The sequence below is a fragment of the Anopheles funestus genome, chromosome 3RL (genome assembly GCF_943734845.2).
Source record: "Anopheles funestus chromosome 3RL, idAnoFuneDA-416_04, whole genome shotgun sequence".
NCBI classification, from domain to species: Eukaryota; Metazoa; Arthropoda; class Insecta; order Diptera; family Culicidae; genus Anopheles; species Anopheles funestus.
The window spans coordinates 11,307,503-11,325,672 of NC_064599.1; the positions used below are offsets into that span (position 1 = coordinate 11,307,503).

Here is an 18,170-nt window from a genome sequence, read left to right on the forward strand (position 1 = left end):
CTGCAACAGCAACCAACATACCAAAGCTTTAATTAAGCTTTTTCCAAGCAACAGTGCGTAACGTGTAAACGGTACTTAAGCATATGACAGCTTCAAACCGTCTCACTACACCGAAAGCTACAACCTGTTTTGCTTTGCAGAAGAAACAGCGAGAGCTTCTGTTGTATGTTGCCTTTCTCCGAACGGAACGGTCGTGGTTCCACGGCAGGCTACTCTGTGTATTGTTGTGCACTGTTTCTATTTGCACACCAAAATAGGCTTTGGTTGCAAAAGTTGCGATAAGGCAAGTGATTTGGCTCGAAAGTGATTTAGAAACACGCGCTAACAAAAGGATTGATTGTATAAAGAACGCAAACTTACAGTGAGACGTATAGAGAGCACCAGAACCCATCGGTCCGAGGTTCCAATAAAAGACGTGTGCAAGTGTGTATATGCTTTTGATGATCCTTAATCACAGTTAATAAGCCTTACAAAAGCCCGTTCCACTCTGGCGAGATTAGTGAAGTATTAACAGTTTGTGGTTATATTGTGTTTGTTGGCCAAAGTGTTAATCATTATGGGCCAATTGTAGCTTTGCAAGGGTCGACTGGTTTTACCTACGTCTATGAGCATAAAGTAAATAAGAACTTACGGTGACAGTAGGAGGCAGTGCAGCAATACCTACACAAATAAGCAGAGCTTTAGCCTAACATACGGTGGAAAAAGCGCGCCCTTTAAGCAGGTGTTTTCCATGATTTAGAGTTACATTTTGGGTGCTTACATCGAAGTTAACCTTTATTTGTGCGCCACGAAACATTCCACCACACAGCTGGAAGCTTGAAAAGAGGCGAAGAAGAAAGAAAAGTACCGTTCAACAGTATTCGTTTGTTGTATTTTTGTAGGGTTTTTTCATTTACATCACAAATTTTCCTCTTTTCGAATGAAATGTGAAAGATTGTCAATTACGCATCCAAGCTGTTAGCGGAGGCTTTCAGTCGCTCCAAGGTTACCCCACAGCTAAGCCCCAACTTTTTAGTGTGTGAGGGATTTCATCACGAGAAGAGCATCCATCTTGACGTGAATCTCATCTACCACGCAAACAAAAAAAAAGTGACCAAACACGTGTAGAGTGTTTCGTGTGCGTAAAACACCTTCCCCTACCTTAATAGCTTCTTCCTCCCCAACAGTAGTCGATGTGCAACGGCAGTGTTTGTAGTGGTGTGTGAAGCAGTGTAAAACAGTGAAACAATATGCAACGTCCACAAGTGTTACGGTTCGGTCGCTTCCATATGGCAGCAGAAACAGCATCCGATAGCAGCGAAAACATCTTCACCTCCAGCAGTAGAAGCGACGGCGGTAGTAGCAGTAGTAAAATGTGCAATCTTCAGCATGCGTCGATATGGTGGTTGGTGGCGATTTGGACGCTTTTGTTGGCCCTTGGTTTACCCCCATCGGTCTGTGGGCTTCCCGAGGGTGGAGCTGATGGGAGTTACCCGGTCGGCAAGTTCCCGTTCCTGATGCCGAAGGTCGTCCCGTACAAGGTAAGCGTTAGCGTTAGCGTTAGGTAGTAATCTAGTAGACTTTGCTAATGTCACTAGGTGACGGGTTTTAGGTCTGATGAGTCTAATCAAAGGTGGCGTTGGGAATAACGAATAAAACCCCCAAAAACACACAGAAGAGATTGTTTGGGGAATTGTGTCCCCAAAGTAGAAAACCTTAAAACATTTAACAAACACCGCCGAACATTGTTCTGGGATCCAATTCTGGTGGCATCCTGCACCATATGGTAGCGAATGTGCGTCAAGTTTTTAGCAAACGGTTCCCAAGCCTGATAAGATGCGACCCACGCGCAATTTCACTCAATATTGCGCGTGTTCAGGGTCATGCAAAGCGAGAACCGTATGATAATGCTCGTATTAAGAGCATTATGAACAGTTGAGTGACTTTGAAGCAACAATATAGTAACCGCACATCATTTGCTTCACGTTTATAATATTCATTCGATACCGTAAAATCAGACACAATCTAGAAAAAACGCAACACACTCGAAGCACTCGAAAATTCCTTATCACCAGAACGAGCTGCAGTGTGATTGTTTTGTAAAATAGAAAAACCTGAGTAAACAAGCAAACCAATAATAACAACAAAAACATGCGTGTCTGACTGACAAATAAGAGTAAGAAAAAACCTATCTTGTGAGTCATGTGTATGTGGCAAGTGCGTCCAATGTTGCGCTAATCTAGAACTTTGATCGATCGCCCTTCACTTCGATTCACCGTGGTCTGTAAGTTCGCGGGTGCATTGAGACCATGTTGGGATGTAGGGCGAATTAATTCAACGCTAGTTCGCTTCAGGTTAAAAAAGCAAAGTTTCAATGGACAAGACACTAAAATCAAACATTAACAAATTGTAGATAAGATTAAAGTAATCAAACGACGCTTATGAGAATACTCGTCTCTTGATAAAGTGAACACAGATTTATTATTTAGTTAGTGATCGAATTTTGTGATCAATATTTGGAGTATTATTTCCACATTAAACTCTTTTTTTGTGAGGTCAAATCAGTCCAATTTCTGCTCAAAATTTTGCCAACTTTCCAATGCACTCGGCTAATTGATACGCTGGCGGAAGTTGGCGGACAGCTTTCTTTCTTTCGAAATAAACCTGTTTTCTTTCCAATTCTGTTGCTGCACTCATCAAACCCAAAAACCAGAAATGCAGCGAAGAACGTACCAAAATCAGAAACTTCTTCACGATGACCGTCTCAAACCGGTCAAGCCGGTCGTGTTTGCACAGATGATTATCGTTTTGCTTCGTTCTCAAGGGGAACTGTCTTGTGATGCTTCTTCCGGTGGAGCGGAACCAAACACACATTGGGAAGTACGTGACACACTAGAAATGTTGAAAGATGGCCGCATGTCCTGTTCGTTTATCGTTAGGACCGTCTTACCGATGTTATCCTTCTGCTGGAGCACGTTCGAAACGTTGATGTATCAGGTCTCCACTAAGGAGCGAGGGTTGTCCAATTAGGAACGAGGTGTTAAATATCCAACAGCAATCTAGAACAGTTCAATGTACTCTGGAACGTTCGAATCTTTACCATTTGCCAAGGAACTCAACCAATTTAAAACCCAAGAACTGTGGAAAGTTGTAACTTGGAACGTCGTATTAATGTTGTCTTGGGTCTGATTTAATTAAGCTGTATGAAACTAACATCAATTTGCTATCTAATGGTTGGTAAAGGCAACACAACAAAAAAAAACCCAATCAATTATGTCCACATGTTAACCTCCATCAGTCGTAGTACACTTTTGCCTTGTGTAATTGAATGTAATGGCTTTTCGATTCGCTCCATCGTCATCAGCGTGGGTCGTATTATCTTCACCTTTCCTTTAATTTCGATCAATAGAATAAACATTTGCATTATTAGTCGCCCGGTGGTGGCGGCAGCCCGGTGGTGCATGTAATAAACGGCGCCGGTCCACACGGCAGGACTGGGTTCAAATTCCATCCGGACCGTTGCCCCGTAGCAAGGGCTGACTCTCCGGCTACGTGGTAAAATAAGTCTAGTAAACCAGAAATGGCCGACGTGACCTGTAAGGTCGTTAAAGCTAAGAAGAGAGAGATTATTAGTCACCAGTGTTACATCTTGATAGCGCCAGAGAAATGTGTGAAACACCTAGGTGAATGTCTTCATTCTTTGGCTTTAACCCACAAGAAGGGTGACGAACTAGACATGCAAACAAACTCTTTATGAAAGAACAACTTTGTTGTATCATTTTGAATAACACTCTATGCATTAATTACTCATCTCTGCTGTCATGCTGTACCTAAGTTTTGAAGAGAGTCGAAGAAAACGAAACAGAGGAAGGAGGTTGTTCTTTGGGAGTAGCGCAACAAGTTGAACAAACTTTTATATATCACACAGAACAGAAGACTTGTTCGAGAAGAAGTTAAAATTATTTGAAGCAGGAAACGTCTTTGTGTTATTTTTTATTTCGTTTTAGAGGGAGAACTTTTATAAGATAGCAAAAAAAGGTTGTCAAATGCACGCTTCATTTTTACTTTGAGTAAACTGTTTTTCCTACTTTCCTTTTGGCGTTAAGTGCAATTAAAGTAGATAGAGGCAACGATCGAGGGGCGAATTTCATTTGACTGTTTATTACTTCCACTCATTGCTAATAGTCAATCTCCTTTATCCTTTCGTTAATTGTTACAGTAAAGCGTTTTTCTCGTATATAATTACAAACGGTCTAATTGTTGAACGAATCGTCGCGTACGCTGTCTGTTTAACACTACCTTCCCTTTTTGTCCCTTTTTGAAAGCGTCACGAACTACAAAGACATTTTCACATTAGCGTTTGCAAAAACTAGATGCACTCAAAGAGGACCAAAAAATGCATGCGAAAAGAGAAGGTCGCTCGTACGACTAAAAAACAGTGGATGAAATTTTAAATTGTTAGTACATACTATTTTTAGACACTTCACCCCCACTATCATGGCTGTTGCAAAACTTTTCGGTTTTCAAAAGCACACCAAACCCCCCGTGGGTGGTGGTGGTTTGACGCACGACGATGTACGATGAGAAGAGATGTGGGAGTTGATGGAAAAGGTTTTCCATTATGTTTGTGTTTTTCCTTTTTTTTGCAAGAATTATGTTTCGTTTGTACTTGAGCTATTATGTTGGAAGGAAAATTTGCCAACTAAATTGAATGTCATGCTTCAAAAGTGGAAAGATTTTTTTTTCCGTGTACAGGGTGAATTTTCATAATTTACGAAAAATTGGTTCAACAATAATAGTTTATTAATAATCTTCCTAAGTTAATAGTCTTCAGAATTTAATACAAAGTAGATAAACATTGAAACATTCCGAATGAATCTTTAGGAAGCGAAAGTACCTTGAAAACCCCTGAAACAGGATATCCGGCACAGGAACTCATACACATATTCGTCCTTTTGATGCTTTGTCGGCAAACAATAGCAAACTTCACTACGTCGTTCCCTACGTCCTCAATTAGTAGAACGGACGTAAACACACACACACTCCTGAATTCGTTTGGCTAACAGCCAACGTTCCATATTTGCTGCCAGATTTTTAGTATGATGGATTTTGCTCAGACCTCAGAGTCCTTGGACTTTTGGATTTTAGGACGCAATCGTATACGTACACACCATGCGCTATGACGTCAGCAACAGAGTGAGAAGGAACGATGGGAAAGGAACATTTCTTTGCCGGCATTTTCCTCCCAAGGTTCAGTTTACGCACGTACGCAAACTAAACACTTGTGCGTGAAAATCCACTGGAGAAGGGATCGGAATGACTCAAAGAGAAAAGGATATCGTGGTTTCTTGGAGTTGATTCATACTCCAGCTCCCTGACGAGAGGTCAACCGAGAAGGAAGGAAAACGATGTAGCAGAAGGTTAGCTAGCATATGGCTTCGATTTTCTTCGTTTTTTCTGGTGACTGTTTGTGGTTGACGAGGAAAACACCTCCTCAAAGCAGTTTGTACTATTGATTATAGATCTTCTTCTTTGGTTTGTCGTTTTTACTATGGGGTTGAAGATGGAACTGAACAAAAAGGTAATGAACAAAAGACGTATTACTTTCCTTTGCATTATCACGCTTTTGCTCCTAAAGTACCGATCTACTTATACCGTAAAGAGGCTTTTATTTGCTTAGGTCTTATCAGAATCAATAATTTCATCTGTTTTCACGTCCCAAATACTCTTTCCCTACTGTTGATCCACGAACGGCAAACATCCTTGTTGGGTCCGAAAACGGATCCCTTTCTTCATCGGCGGCATCATAATTTGTTGCATTAATTTTGACCCTTTTTTGTTGTTGTAGACACTTGGGCCCAAAAAAGGATCCCGGCAGACGGTGGATGATTAAGTTTGATGATGGAAAATTGGTTCCATCTGGATATTCTCAATCGGTGTCGATGGACGTACGGAAGGAAGAATACCGAAATGTCATGTTTTCGCTCTCCCTTCCACTTACACACACAATCGCTTTAGTAATTATGATTATATTTATTAGAAAAGTTGAAGAAATCATCTCTGCTGTGGTATTGGGGTTGGTACCCATACCAGGATACAAAACAACAGCGAAAAGATATGCGCGACGATGAATATTCACAATCAAAACTTCTGGTGATTCTTGCGCACAAGAAGATGTTCCGTAAAATCGTAAACGAAGTTATTAAATTATGCATGAATAATTTCATACGATTCTTCACACGCATACACCAATGTGACCCGAGTGTGACGTTAATGAAAAGGCGACGAAGATCACAATTTTGGTTTGTTTTTTTGCACTTGTTGGATTCCGTAAAAGTATGTGGCAAACGGAAGGTAACACACAATGTAAAGCTTATTTCGCTAATCAGTTCTTGGAAAATGTATCGTCTATTGTTGAGGTATTGCGTCTTTAGTGAACGCAACCCGGCAGAGAGATGTAGTAGCACCTTGTTGAATGAGATCTTTCGGTGTGTTAACAAAATCGTAACAAAAAACCTCCATTTTGTTACTACGTAGTTGCTCTAAACGCATATTCAATTATTGAGACAATTTTAAAGTAATTGTCTAAACTTATTTGAAGGACGCCTTTAAATTGGGTATTGATTTGTGGTGTGAGAAAGACAACATAACATCAATGTTCAATGCAATCCTCAACGGTTCCAGCAGCACAACATACGCGACGTACCCCGACATGTGTGCCATAATTTATGGATGAACCGTTTGTCACAATCACACGCCTAATTCGTGTGCGTGTTCCTTGTCGAAGGAAATGAATCCATGCTGCCAAAAAGATCCGCTCCAGACACATCACGTACCTTGTATTTTCCACATCGGCAGACGGCAACAAGGGGCGGCGAACCATCAATCCATCAATTTGACACCGAACCACGGCGGATGATGATGATTCTCGGATCGGATAGGAGGAGATCAGCATCAGGGGTAGGTTTGTGTGATCTTCTACACGCGACATGCCTATCAAAATCTATTGCAGCTGGCCTCGGAAGTCCTTGGCGTTTGTACCTAAAGATACACACTTCTGCTTACAATTGCAGAAGTGAAGATGAAAACCTTGAGCGAAAGAGGAAGTTTTGCACACTTCCGCCTACGCAGTATTTTCCATCTTTCGATGAATCAATGTGCGTAGGTGATGCTATTTTTGGCTCTCGTTTTTTTTTACACCTACACTGAACCAAAGGCGAGAGAAAGGATAAAGCATCAGAGATGCGAACACCGCATCCTCCTTGCTGGTTCTTCCTTTCTGCACCATAATTCATCCAACCCCCAACATATCTAATGGATATTTGGCTAATTTTAGATCTGTTCCGATGCTTTTAGTGAACTACCATGATACGATTGATTTAGGCAGTGTGTGTGTGTGTGTATATGTGGTGGTACTTTTGTGGCCACCCAAGAATACCCCGCAAGGGTCGGGTTTTCCAGATTGCAAGTTTGGGATGATAAAGGGATGATGAATTTTGAAGTGTGATGGAAGTAGTATGAACTGCTAACCAAAAAATAAAGACAGTGTACGTGATATGTGACGCTTGTTACAATCATCTTCGTTACGTTTTTACCAAAAGCTCAATTAAATTCCGATCGGGTAATCCCTCCTCGTCCAGATATGGTTGTTTTGGCTGTTGTTTGGTAGCATCCACTCTACGTCCCAACTGGACTAGTGTGTGGGGTGAAATTGTTCGGGAAGGTTATTTAATCCGATCTCCGCCTTGGGTACTTGTCCGGGTTTCTACCAACATTGTAGGGTCGAGTCATTGATTCTTCAGAACTGGTTGAGATATTTCCAGCGTCGGCATTCGGATGATTTCTTCCCCGAACATTCACTCTCGGGACGATGATTTTGCAATGTTAATAGAATGTTTGTCGTGTTTTGTTGTGTCTTGTGTTACACAATTTCGTGGCATTTCGATTGATCAGGTTTATACACTACGGAGTGCACGAAACCATCCCCAGGACGCTCTCTTGCTTTGGACACTTGCTTTCGCTCCATCGCATATCTGGTACATTCCGTGCTATTGTTGGAATGGTTTTGTTGCGTTTTTAAAAGATTACTCCAATGAGATTAATCATTCCCGCGAGACATTATTCGCGTTGCTCCAATTGCAGGAATCTTAATTTAAAACTCACTAAACGACTGTGATGTGTTACAAAAAAAGAAGAATTATGTCGTAATTATAAAATCATGGGAAAAGTAAAAATTCGCTTCCCTTCATTTCGTAAACAATTTTTCCCTGAATCCTTGGGCTGCTGGTGGCGGAAAATATGTTTAATTACCTTCTATTCTTTGCTTCTTGCCAAAAACTTGCCTGGCCGGTTCGTGCTTGCCGGTGTATTTCGTTTTTTTTGGCCGTTTTGTAGACAGTATTCCGTGGGCAGATAAGGCTAATTATGGAAATTAGTGAAACGACTTGTTTGCCTGGTATTTTCCCAATCATGATCATACAATGAAGGTGTATAGAGAAGGACGGTACAATGTGGCCGGTCGAGAAGGATGGAAAATGCTTCCAGAAGTTACTGCTAGTCGAGACGGGGACGAACAAATGAAAATCCTCCAACTACCTGAAGCACTTCAGGTTTGTTTGCCAACGTCGTCCCACCAGCGGAAGTTTGCATGATTTCGTCCCGAGAATGAGTGTGGCTGTGTGCATTTTACTTATCAACCTTTTGCAATCACGACCCAAAGGTGTTGATATGAATAATTTAAACACTGAGCACGGGCTTTTTCATGCAAATGGAAAGCTTCAATATTTCGCAGTCTCTTCGTGTAGCATTGAAGTGGTGCAACATTGTATACACGTCAAAGATGCATAGATGCATAACGCTATTTCTTATTCTTGGCTTTTCTAGCCAATACCTTGACAAAGGATTCGAGTTTTATAGTGACATCGTAGTTCCATAAAGCTGAGGAGCTACTGAGTACATATCCAAGTGAGAATCAGTCCACGACCTTCAGTCTATTCTACCATGGAATAGCCCATATATTGGGAAAAGCTGTACGATGTTTTTAGTATAGAGAGTTCATCCAGTCATCATTAAACCATGAAAATGCATTAGATAAAGATTTCTTGAAGAAAATTCCTAACGTAGATATTAATCCAAAGTCGTTAGGAACGTGGGAAGATGACCTTTTCTAACCAATTTTCCACACACTTCCCTGGGAGTATTAGTCGGCAATGTCATTTCGATTTTGAACTACCTTAACCAACTGAATGTTCCAACCAGACATGACAAACTGGACATCTGGTCTGGTGTAGGAGGATGTTGCATCTCGGTACCGAACCAAAGCTTATCCTTCCGTTTGGACCAGAATGGACCAGAAAAATGTGTCTTTCCAACCGCCTCAATTTGAATCGCATATGGTACACAAATTGTTGCCAGCCCCAGTTCGTTATTTCCAACGATCGAACCATTTTTTTGTTGTTGCTACAAATCGTCCGACAAACTGGACACTGGGTTTTCTGATACACAAATTGGATGTCCTTTCTTTCGCTTCCCGAAAAAAGGGGTATCAACAAGTATGTGGAAAAAGAGCTACTGGACAAAAAAAGGATTCCCTCGTTGGTGTGGTGGAAGCACTAAGAAAAAATATGGTATCCGGTTATCCCTATTAACCTATACTCCACCCTCGCCGATGGTAGTTATCGCAGCTTGACCTCCAGTATGACCTCGAATAAACCGACAGCACGGCAGTTGTCCGCCGATTACCCAGGAACGGCAAAAGCCCCGGAATAATGTGAGATCGTTAGTAAATGAATGCGCCATGAAACCACCCATGCAGTGTTTCCGTTCTCTACAGCACCAAGAAACTGTGGCGAGATTTATTTTTCCATCCGCTTGGTAGTTCGCTTTCTCTTCTCCGTTTGTACGCTGATTGCGTACCACAGAGTTCCGTGTGCGTTCCATTACGAGGTATTCATTTCTCGCTCTCTGGCCACATCCGGATTTACCCCGGGATAATGGAAACGCAACCAACTCCGATAAAGGATCGGAGGCAAAAGATCCTTAACCGTATTGGGTAAAACTCCATCGGGAACGTTCTCGAAGCGCCTCCGCCATGGTTTGTCGTCTGGCGCACTGGAGGCGTCCCCCTTGTTACTTTCAATTTATTTCGACGTACGAACGTCATTCGGTTGCTTGTGTTGCGCATTTTCGCAAATGGTGAGTGGCAGTGAATGTGAATTCAATTTAGGTTTTCGCCAACATGCCATGGGTGTGGGATGCGCAGATTATCCGTGCAACAGGTACGGAGAACGCGGAAACCCATCGACAGGCGGAGGTTTGGCTGCAGAGTTCATTTGATTAAAAGCATCCATCTCGGGATGGCCGCAGAAATGTAATAAGCTTTGGCACAAGATGGTCGCCGTGCCGATGGAAGTTTTTATGATGTTTTAATCGTGCACCGCGCCATCGGTTGTAGGTCGTTAGCTCGTAAGGTGGCTAAAATGGAAAATAAACAACTTCTTCCTAATCTAACAAAACGCCGGTACCATTCATTGCGGATAATGTCCACAATTTCGCTATGTTTCATCAATAAAATGAAGCAGTGTTAATGGATAAATTTAAACGTTAACATATGCTCAAAGGCTTATCCGGGTGATTATTATGTTCAATTAAACCATTCGATAGATGATTCGAAGGTGTATGGAAAATTGATTTTCGATTCGCCCTTCAAGGAACTGACAATAAAGCGTATCAGCGGTATATCAAATGTCCCGCATCACATCAGGGAGATACTGAAATATTCAAACGGTCAACATCCAATACTCGGAACTCGGAATACTAGTTGAGGGTAAAGAAAGGATTCACGAGTGCTAATGAGGTACACATTAACAAAACCTCCATTCTAGTAATGGGAAATCGACTCGCACCATTACGAATCCTTCCTACGTAATTTGGGGAGAGAGAGAAAAAAATCTCCGACCATCGCTTATTTTACTAATGATACACTCAACGAATCAATCCCAACTTTCCCGCCAACCTTGCGGCCGGAAAAGCATGCTCACGCTGTCGTGACAAAGTTAACCACCAAGCCTGATAATGCTAATGCTCTGTTGTCTGTCTGTCTGTCTATTTGCCCTTTGCAGCCCGAACTCTACCTCTGCACACCGGTAAAGGTGGACTACACGAAGAGCTACTACATCGGTAAGTTTGTCTTTGCTTGATAGATCTTGTAGAATTGCCTCGATTATCTATATTAATTTCTCGTTCTCCTCTGTTCTATGTTCTGTTTCTTCCCTCGCTGGATAAAGTGGGCTTCGAACCGAACGCCACGATGGCCACCGCCCACCATATGCTGCTGTATGGCTGTGGAGAACCCGGTTCCGAATCGGCCGTATGGTAAGTTTCTCCTACGTGGTGCCTTTTCACAAATGTCACCCGAAAAATGATGATGAACCATCTGTTGTTCAATAAATGTACCCATGTCTGCTTCATTTCTTCAGGAACTGTGGAGAGATGGCGGGAGGCAGTGAGGAAAGTGGCAGTCCCTGTGGCAGTGGCGCACCATCACAGATTATTTACGCGTGGGCCCGTGACGCACCGAAGCTGGAGCTGCCGGAAGGAGTTGGATTTAAGGTCGGCAAGGACTCACCGATTCAGTACATCGTGCTCCAAGTCCACTACGCTCATATCGATAAGTTCAAAGGTAATTGCGCAAAAGGGGTTTTTGTAAATCCGGATGTCTTCTTTTTTGGGGGGTGGGATATTGTTTATGAAAACTTGCTCCCAGAGGTAAACCAAATGCGGCGCTAATATTTGACTGTTGCAAACTTTTAAAAGCCCCAACCCACCAAACCCACAACGTACGAAAACTTTCGCGCAAAAGGTCTTGGGATATTGGATACGCTCGAGCAGTTCGTGCGTGCGCGGGAAAATTCATTTGCCAAACACCCACGGTAAGGATATTCGCAGCCAGTGCAGGGCAGCAGGATTTACGTCTAACCCGAGCAGCATCGCGCGGTTAGAAATGAATCAAAATTTTACAACTCTCCGCTGTGGGATCCACGTTTTCCACACGATGCCCGTAGCATGGCGAACTTAATTGAGTTGGTGGGTTTATCCGGAGCTGCTTGTTGTACTGTTGGATTTCTTTTTATTCGGTACTTGTTAGAATGCCTTTCCTGCTGTGTGCTGGATGCTCTGGACCTGCGATGGTTTTGTTCAGGATGGTAATGTTGTGTCGTTATCGTTCGGCGGAGTGCAATGTAATGCGTGTAGGTGGCAGGTAATTCCGGCATAAATGCCATCGCTACCCACGCTCGTCGCTCGCCGATGTATTCAAAGCAGTAGACAAACGGTGTACTAACGGTCCCAAAAAGGTGGTAACATAGCGCCTGTGGTGGTGCCCCATGCCGAACGTACCACAAAAAGGGCATACAGGGTTAGTGAAATCCTCGAAAAAAGAAAATAGCCAATCTTCTCGAATGTTACCCCTCGAATGTTCCATTGTCGAGTGGTTGGGCGTCAAGTCCACACACACACACACACACACACACTCACACAGAGTACATTCCGATGGTTATTCGCTGGAAGGTGGTTTATCATCTTCCTTTTGTATCGTTTTGGTGTTTGGTAGAAGGTTCCAAGCAATTTATTCCGTGAGCAAATTGCTAAGCTTGGAAAGTTTTGTCATCCAGTCGCGATATTCAAGACCGTATCCTACCTGGGCCTAAGTATTACCCGGGGGCATATGGTGAAATTAATCGTTCAGCCATTTCAGCTATAACAAAACCACTCATCCCAACATACAACACAAATACCCTTGCAGAAATTCGCACCGGAAAATGAAATAAACAATTTCCCATCCGGTCGGAAGGTAGTTGCCGTTGTTCGCTTTTAGCACTTTGAAACGATTCATATTTTATACTGTGTGTGTGAAACACAGTCATCGTCTGTGAAATATCACGCCAGTAAATTCTACTCACGAACCACGCAAGCAAGTGCCTAGGTAGTGACGTGCTGTTCTTGCGATTGCGTTTATCGCCACGTTACGAACCCGTCAACGGGCACGACACCTGTTGAAATGTCCTTGTGGCGGAAGGTGGTATGTGTGTGTGTGACAGTGAAGCGAGCGAAAAATTACTACTTCGACCCCGGTATTCCCATGTTAAATTTTTGCATACCAAAAATACGGGGCAGTCACGAAAGGGACAAGAAATGTAAAGCATGCTCCGTGTCCGATGTCGTTGTCGTCAAGAACTGGTTAGAAATACAGATTTGAATAGCGTTATTTTACGAGTGATTGAATCGTTTTTTGACGTGATTTGGATATTATTGGAGCGGAACTTCGTTAAATACTTTCCGCGGCGAATGTTCTGTAAAAAGAACGTTAGAAGCCCTATCAACGGGGGTAATAATTTAATTGCTCTTAATAGAGAAAGCTTTGATGGTAGTTCTCCACTTCAGCAGAATCTACCAGCTTTTGATGATGCTGGTCAATATGGTCTTAAATACTGCCGCAAGCCATCCCGGTTGTTTGCCGAGTAACCAGAAACCATCAAGCTCTGTTGGATTTGTTGTGTCATTTCCACGAACCATTTGCTAATCTTCCGCCAGTGGTGCTCATGTTGGACGACAAACAATCACCATTGGAGAAGATTGCCGATGGAAGAGTTGCCCCGTGTTGACACCTACAATGATTAGACGCCCGAAGTCAAGTAGCGGAAAAGCTCGAAAGCCTGGAGGTGTACGGATTCTAGTGGTTTTGGTGTGCGGTTTTTTGTACCCTCCTCCAGTTCAAGTTAATTCAGTTTAAAATAAAGTTGCAATCAATATGGTAGCAACAGAAACAACTGTCGTCTAAACGGTGAATCTTACAAAGTAAGCAAAGTTTCCGTTGTATGTAAATGTTAATTCCCTCAAATCGCAGCATCGAAATGGGTCGTCTTGCACCATCTAACGTTTGACAACATAAATTTATCGCTGTGGTAATACAGCACAAAGCCATTTCCAGGTGGTTGTGGCATAGACCTTGACTGCTGTCGTGTGAGACTACGTGCCGGGAATCCTACCCCGGGCCGATGAAAGGACACGCTTTCAGACTTGACATCCTCGGGGCTGCCAGTCGGGAATGCCAGCCTTTAGGAAGGAGAAGCGATTCGATAAATCATTCATGAGGTGCGCTCCAACAACTTCGACCGTTTCTTGATGAAAACGCTCGAAAGGATGCTAAGATAAAGTGAACCTTTTCGCTTCGTACAGTTATTTGAAGGCCAACCTCCGATTATAAAAGGTGGCGCTTGAAACGGCGTTTCCATTACAACAGTGTCTGGGGAGCTAGACGCTGGAAACGGCTTGGAAAACCCCTCCATAGTACCTTTCATAATTATGACGTATTATACAATAAATTGCCAATATATTTTTTTTATTCAGAAGAACAAAACGCCTCTTGGTGTGTGGGTCCATGTTGTTCGGTTGTGTGAATCATTATGGTTGCTATCCATTATGGTTGCTATTTCCTAGCTTTCTGCTACGAAAAACCGTTCGATCGTGTATAATGTAATTGAATTTATGGCTTAGTGTAGTGATAAAGTCGAACGAAAGCTGTCGTCCTGAATTTGTTGCTCAGTGAACCAACAGTTCTCGCAAGGACGATGTTGCGATGGGACAGAAAGTTGAGCATCTAACGCGAAGCATTTCATCTGTTGCACTCGAAAAAGCTCTCTGTATCTCAAAATCTTCGTACGATGCACATTCGAAAGCAACAAATTGGTGTGGCGCAGATTTATAAATCCCTCGTCCAATTAGTTTGTGAGCTTCATTAATTTACATCCATTTTAATCGGCTCCCACTGGTGGTTAGGTGGCTTTCCAACGTGTTCTCGCACAGAATAAACTTAATTAACATTTATCCACTTTCTCTCTCTCTCTGTCGTTGCTCTGTTCTGCACCAGATGGAACCACGTACGACGACTCGGGCATATTCATACACTACACGACCAAACCATTGTCGAAGCAGGCAGGTGTAATACTGCTCGGTACGGCCGGCTACATCCCACCGATGGCAACCGAGCACATGGAAACGCTCTGTGACATCCAGGAGGAGAAGGTGATCTATCCGTTCGCGTACCGTACGCACACGCACAGTTTGGGCCGAATGGTGTCGGGCTACCGGATTCGGAAGGATGATTCCGGCGCTGACCAGTGGACGCTGCTTGGTAAGCGGGATCCACTGACGCCACAGATGTTCTACCCGGTGGAAAGTCGCGATCCGATACGCAAGAATGACCGTCTCGCTGCCCGCTGCACCATGGAAAGTAATCGGACGCGTATCACGAAAATTGGGTAATTACAACGAACGGAAGCAGACGTGCTGGAACTGGTTCCGCACCGACTGACTATCCTTTTACATTTGCAGTGCCACCAACGAGGATGAAATGTGCAACTTCTATCTGATGTACTACGTGGAGAATGCCGAACCACTGCAGATGAAGTACTGTTTTAGCAACGGGCCACCACTCTTCCGCTGGAGTAACCGTGAAACGGAATTAAATCACATTCCCGATTACGATGCCAGCCATCTGTAGGCTGGTGTGTGGGTAGTTATCGCGGATGCCGATAATAATGACCGCGCACACACGCACACACATTCACGCAACATGTCGATTGGTGTTGGGCAAAGGATCAGAGGGGTTTTCCCGCTCGATTAGCCCACTTAAGTGGTGCTGCTATCGTTGCTGCTGCTGCTGCTGCTGCTGATCGTGATGCGCTGTAACTCAACACCCACACATTACTCCTTCTCTCACACCCTCCCCCTTCATCCCTGTTGCCTCTCTTTCCATCTTTGGCACACACACACATATACATATTTTACAGTCTAACCGATTGGTACACTATCCGAGCGAGCTATTTCAAGGACGACCACTTCAAAGTACGAATTTTCATATCACACAATTTTAAAACGGACGAGCAACGGGTGTCAAAAAGGCATGCATAATTACTCCAATTATCCTATAAATTATCGGGACCCTTCCTCCATCCCACGCGGTTGACGGTAAAGTCGTCTACAATTCTAATTATTTCATATTAGAAAACGTTGGATTCGGTGTAAAAACAAAGGTTACAGCCACTCAGCGGACAAGGATGGGAAGCTTTCATTCTAGTCATATGGGAGTTTTGTTTCATACGTCCTTTGCTTCGTATACTATTTTATAACACTCTACGGTGCAGTTAGTTTTCCGGTAATGAGTCTAGGAAGGCGATAGGAGGTCAGATAAAGAGACTTTAATATGGAATCGATGGTACAAGAAGGTAAGAAGTCGGAAGGTTACTTAATCGCGACCGAACGTGACAAATGGTATATTTTTCAATCGTTCTATACAATAGAAAATTGTTAAATTTTATGCACAGATGTTAGCTGGTGTCGTGAATTCGTGAACATCATGGGTGTGAATCTTGTTGATGGGATAAATGATTTAAAAGTGATGTGATTTAGTAGCATTGGAAGAGAATGGATTTAGTAGAATGAACCAGAATGGCATCTATACGCTGGACAATGCAAAGCAAATGTCCTGCTCTGATTCTGGATGCGTGTTAGTACATTAAGATAGAAACAGACAGACTACTTAACTCTTACCGTTCAATCGATTTCAGTTGCTAATTTTTGTTTTAGCTTTACCACAAAAGCACAGTAACAGTGATGAGAATTCATACGTTTCCTCTAAAATGGTCTAAAAAGGTTACATCCAGTAAAGATTTACAGTTGCATTTAACTAGTTTCAATATGCCATAGTCCCCTTACAAAGAGTTTTTTGTTTCGCTTTTAAACTCATGAAATCTTCACTTTGTCGCGAAACGTGGGAAATTTTGAATAACAAGCATTTCATGTTACATTTTACCGTAGGTGAGTGACCCCCACAAAACACTTCATTTTAAGCTTTTAATTTACCACAACGTATGTATCACATACAGATAAAACTGAATCATTATAGGATGTTGTTTGTTTTGTAGATATTTATAACATTATTAAACAATGTGTAAAGACTATAAGCGAAGATAAAGCGTGAGATAAAGCGCGGCACTATATGAAGCCGGCTAGAAAAGCAGCTACCCTCAAGTACGATAAATGTCTGCGGTGGAGATAAAACCAATTTGAAACAGTGTCGTTAATGTCGTACTGCTGCCATCCTCAGGCACCATGCGCACAGGCAAATCATGAAACATAAAGACTTTCTTAGATGCAAATTGTTGCGATCACAAACATACACGAACACACACGCACATGAACGAGAGAGAGAGAGAGAGAGCGCGCGCTGAAACGGCGACAAATGGTACAATCCTTGGCGTTTGATTTGAGCATATTATATAATAATACGATACAAACGATAGAACCACCTGGCAACACCGTACAGCAAAATTATGTATAGATAATATGTGTCTATATGACATAGATACGACGGTGGATTTGTGGAATAGAACATAATAGTGAGAAAAGCAAATACAATTATACACTGGCGCAAAAATAGACACTACACCAACACACAGACACACAATTGGGTAGGAAGAAAGGACATATTATATATACACCGAAAACACTAAACAAGGTACCGTAAAAAAAATATATATACATAACTAATATATAATTATACATTCATGTCAGAAGGAACTCCCATTTTATGAAAATACGAAGCAGCCGTGTAGGAGAATAAGGGAATTGTAACTAATGCTTAGCTAAACGTATGCAACCATACACGTCTTACAATTCCCGCCAATCAAAAGACCCATATCCTGAAACATCTATAGCTGTGAATGTTGTTTTCCTCTAATCTCAATGAGTTAGCAAAATGTTACGTTTTGTTTTGTTAAGTCTATCTCCGACAGATATCTTAGTAGTTTAGTATGATTTTGAACTTAATTCTACGCTCAGTTGACAAAACTAATTGATGCACACATTTATGAGCAAAGGTAGAGCTGCAGTCAATAATAATTATCTTGGCGCGACATACGTGGAGCAGACGCAAAGCAGTAGTAACTCCACATTGGAAATATGTCGCCTGTACAGCGCAGTAATCTCTAACGTATGTGAATCATTAAAGCATTATTGCACAGTAAACAGGAAGAGATACATAATATTCATATTCATAGAAACCATACCACTTGTTCGATGTTTGTTCTACAATGTGTTTTTTGGGTGGGTGTAGTTGAAAATATTGAGAAAAA

At 42.4% G+C, this 18,170-nt stretch overlaps 1 protein-coding gene across 3 annotated transcripts; it reads left to right on the plus strand.

The window, feature by feature from the left end:
* The first annotated feature begins 50 nt into the window (after positions 1–50).
* Positions 51–18,098, plus strand: LOC125768135 (peptidylglycine alpha-hydroxylating monooxygenase). Of its 3 annotated transcripts, XR_007418849.1 has the most exons (8): positions 53–283; positions 1,167–1,520; positions 11,100–11,157; positions 11,265–11,352; positions 11,457–11,659; positions 14,906–15,296; positions 15,370–16,616; positions 16,649–18,098. XR_007418849.1 is itself a non-coding variant. In XM_049435396.1 (7 exons), exons 2-7 carry the CDS (start codon positions 1,230–1,232, stop codon positions 15,536–15,538), a joined length of 1,200 nt encoding a protein of 399 aa, XP_049291353.1. In that variant the 5' UTR covers positions 51–504; positions 1,167–1,229; the 3' UTR covers positions 15,539–18,098. The 3 variants fall into 3 exon arrangements, 2 of the variants coding, with proteins under 2 accessions (XP_049291353.1, XP_049291352.1); XM_049435396.1 differs by having other exon boundaries at positions 51–504; positions 15,370–18,098; XM_049435395.1 differs by having other exon boundaries at positions 15,370–18,098.
* The last annotated feature ends 72 nt before the right edge of the window (positions 18,099–18,170 follow it).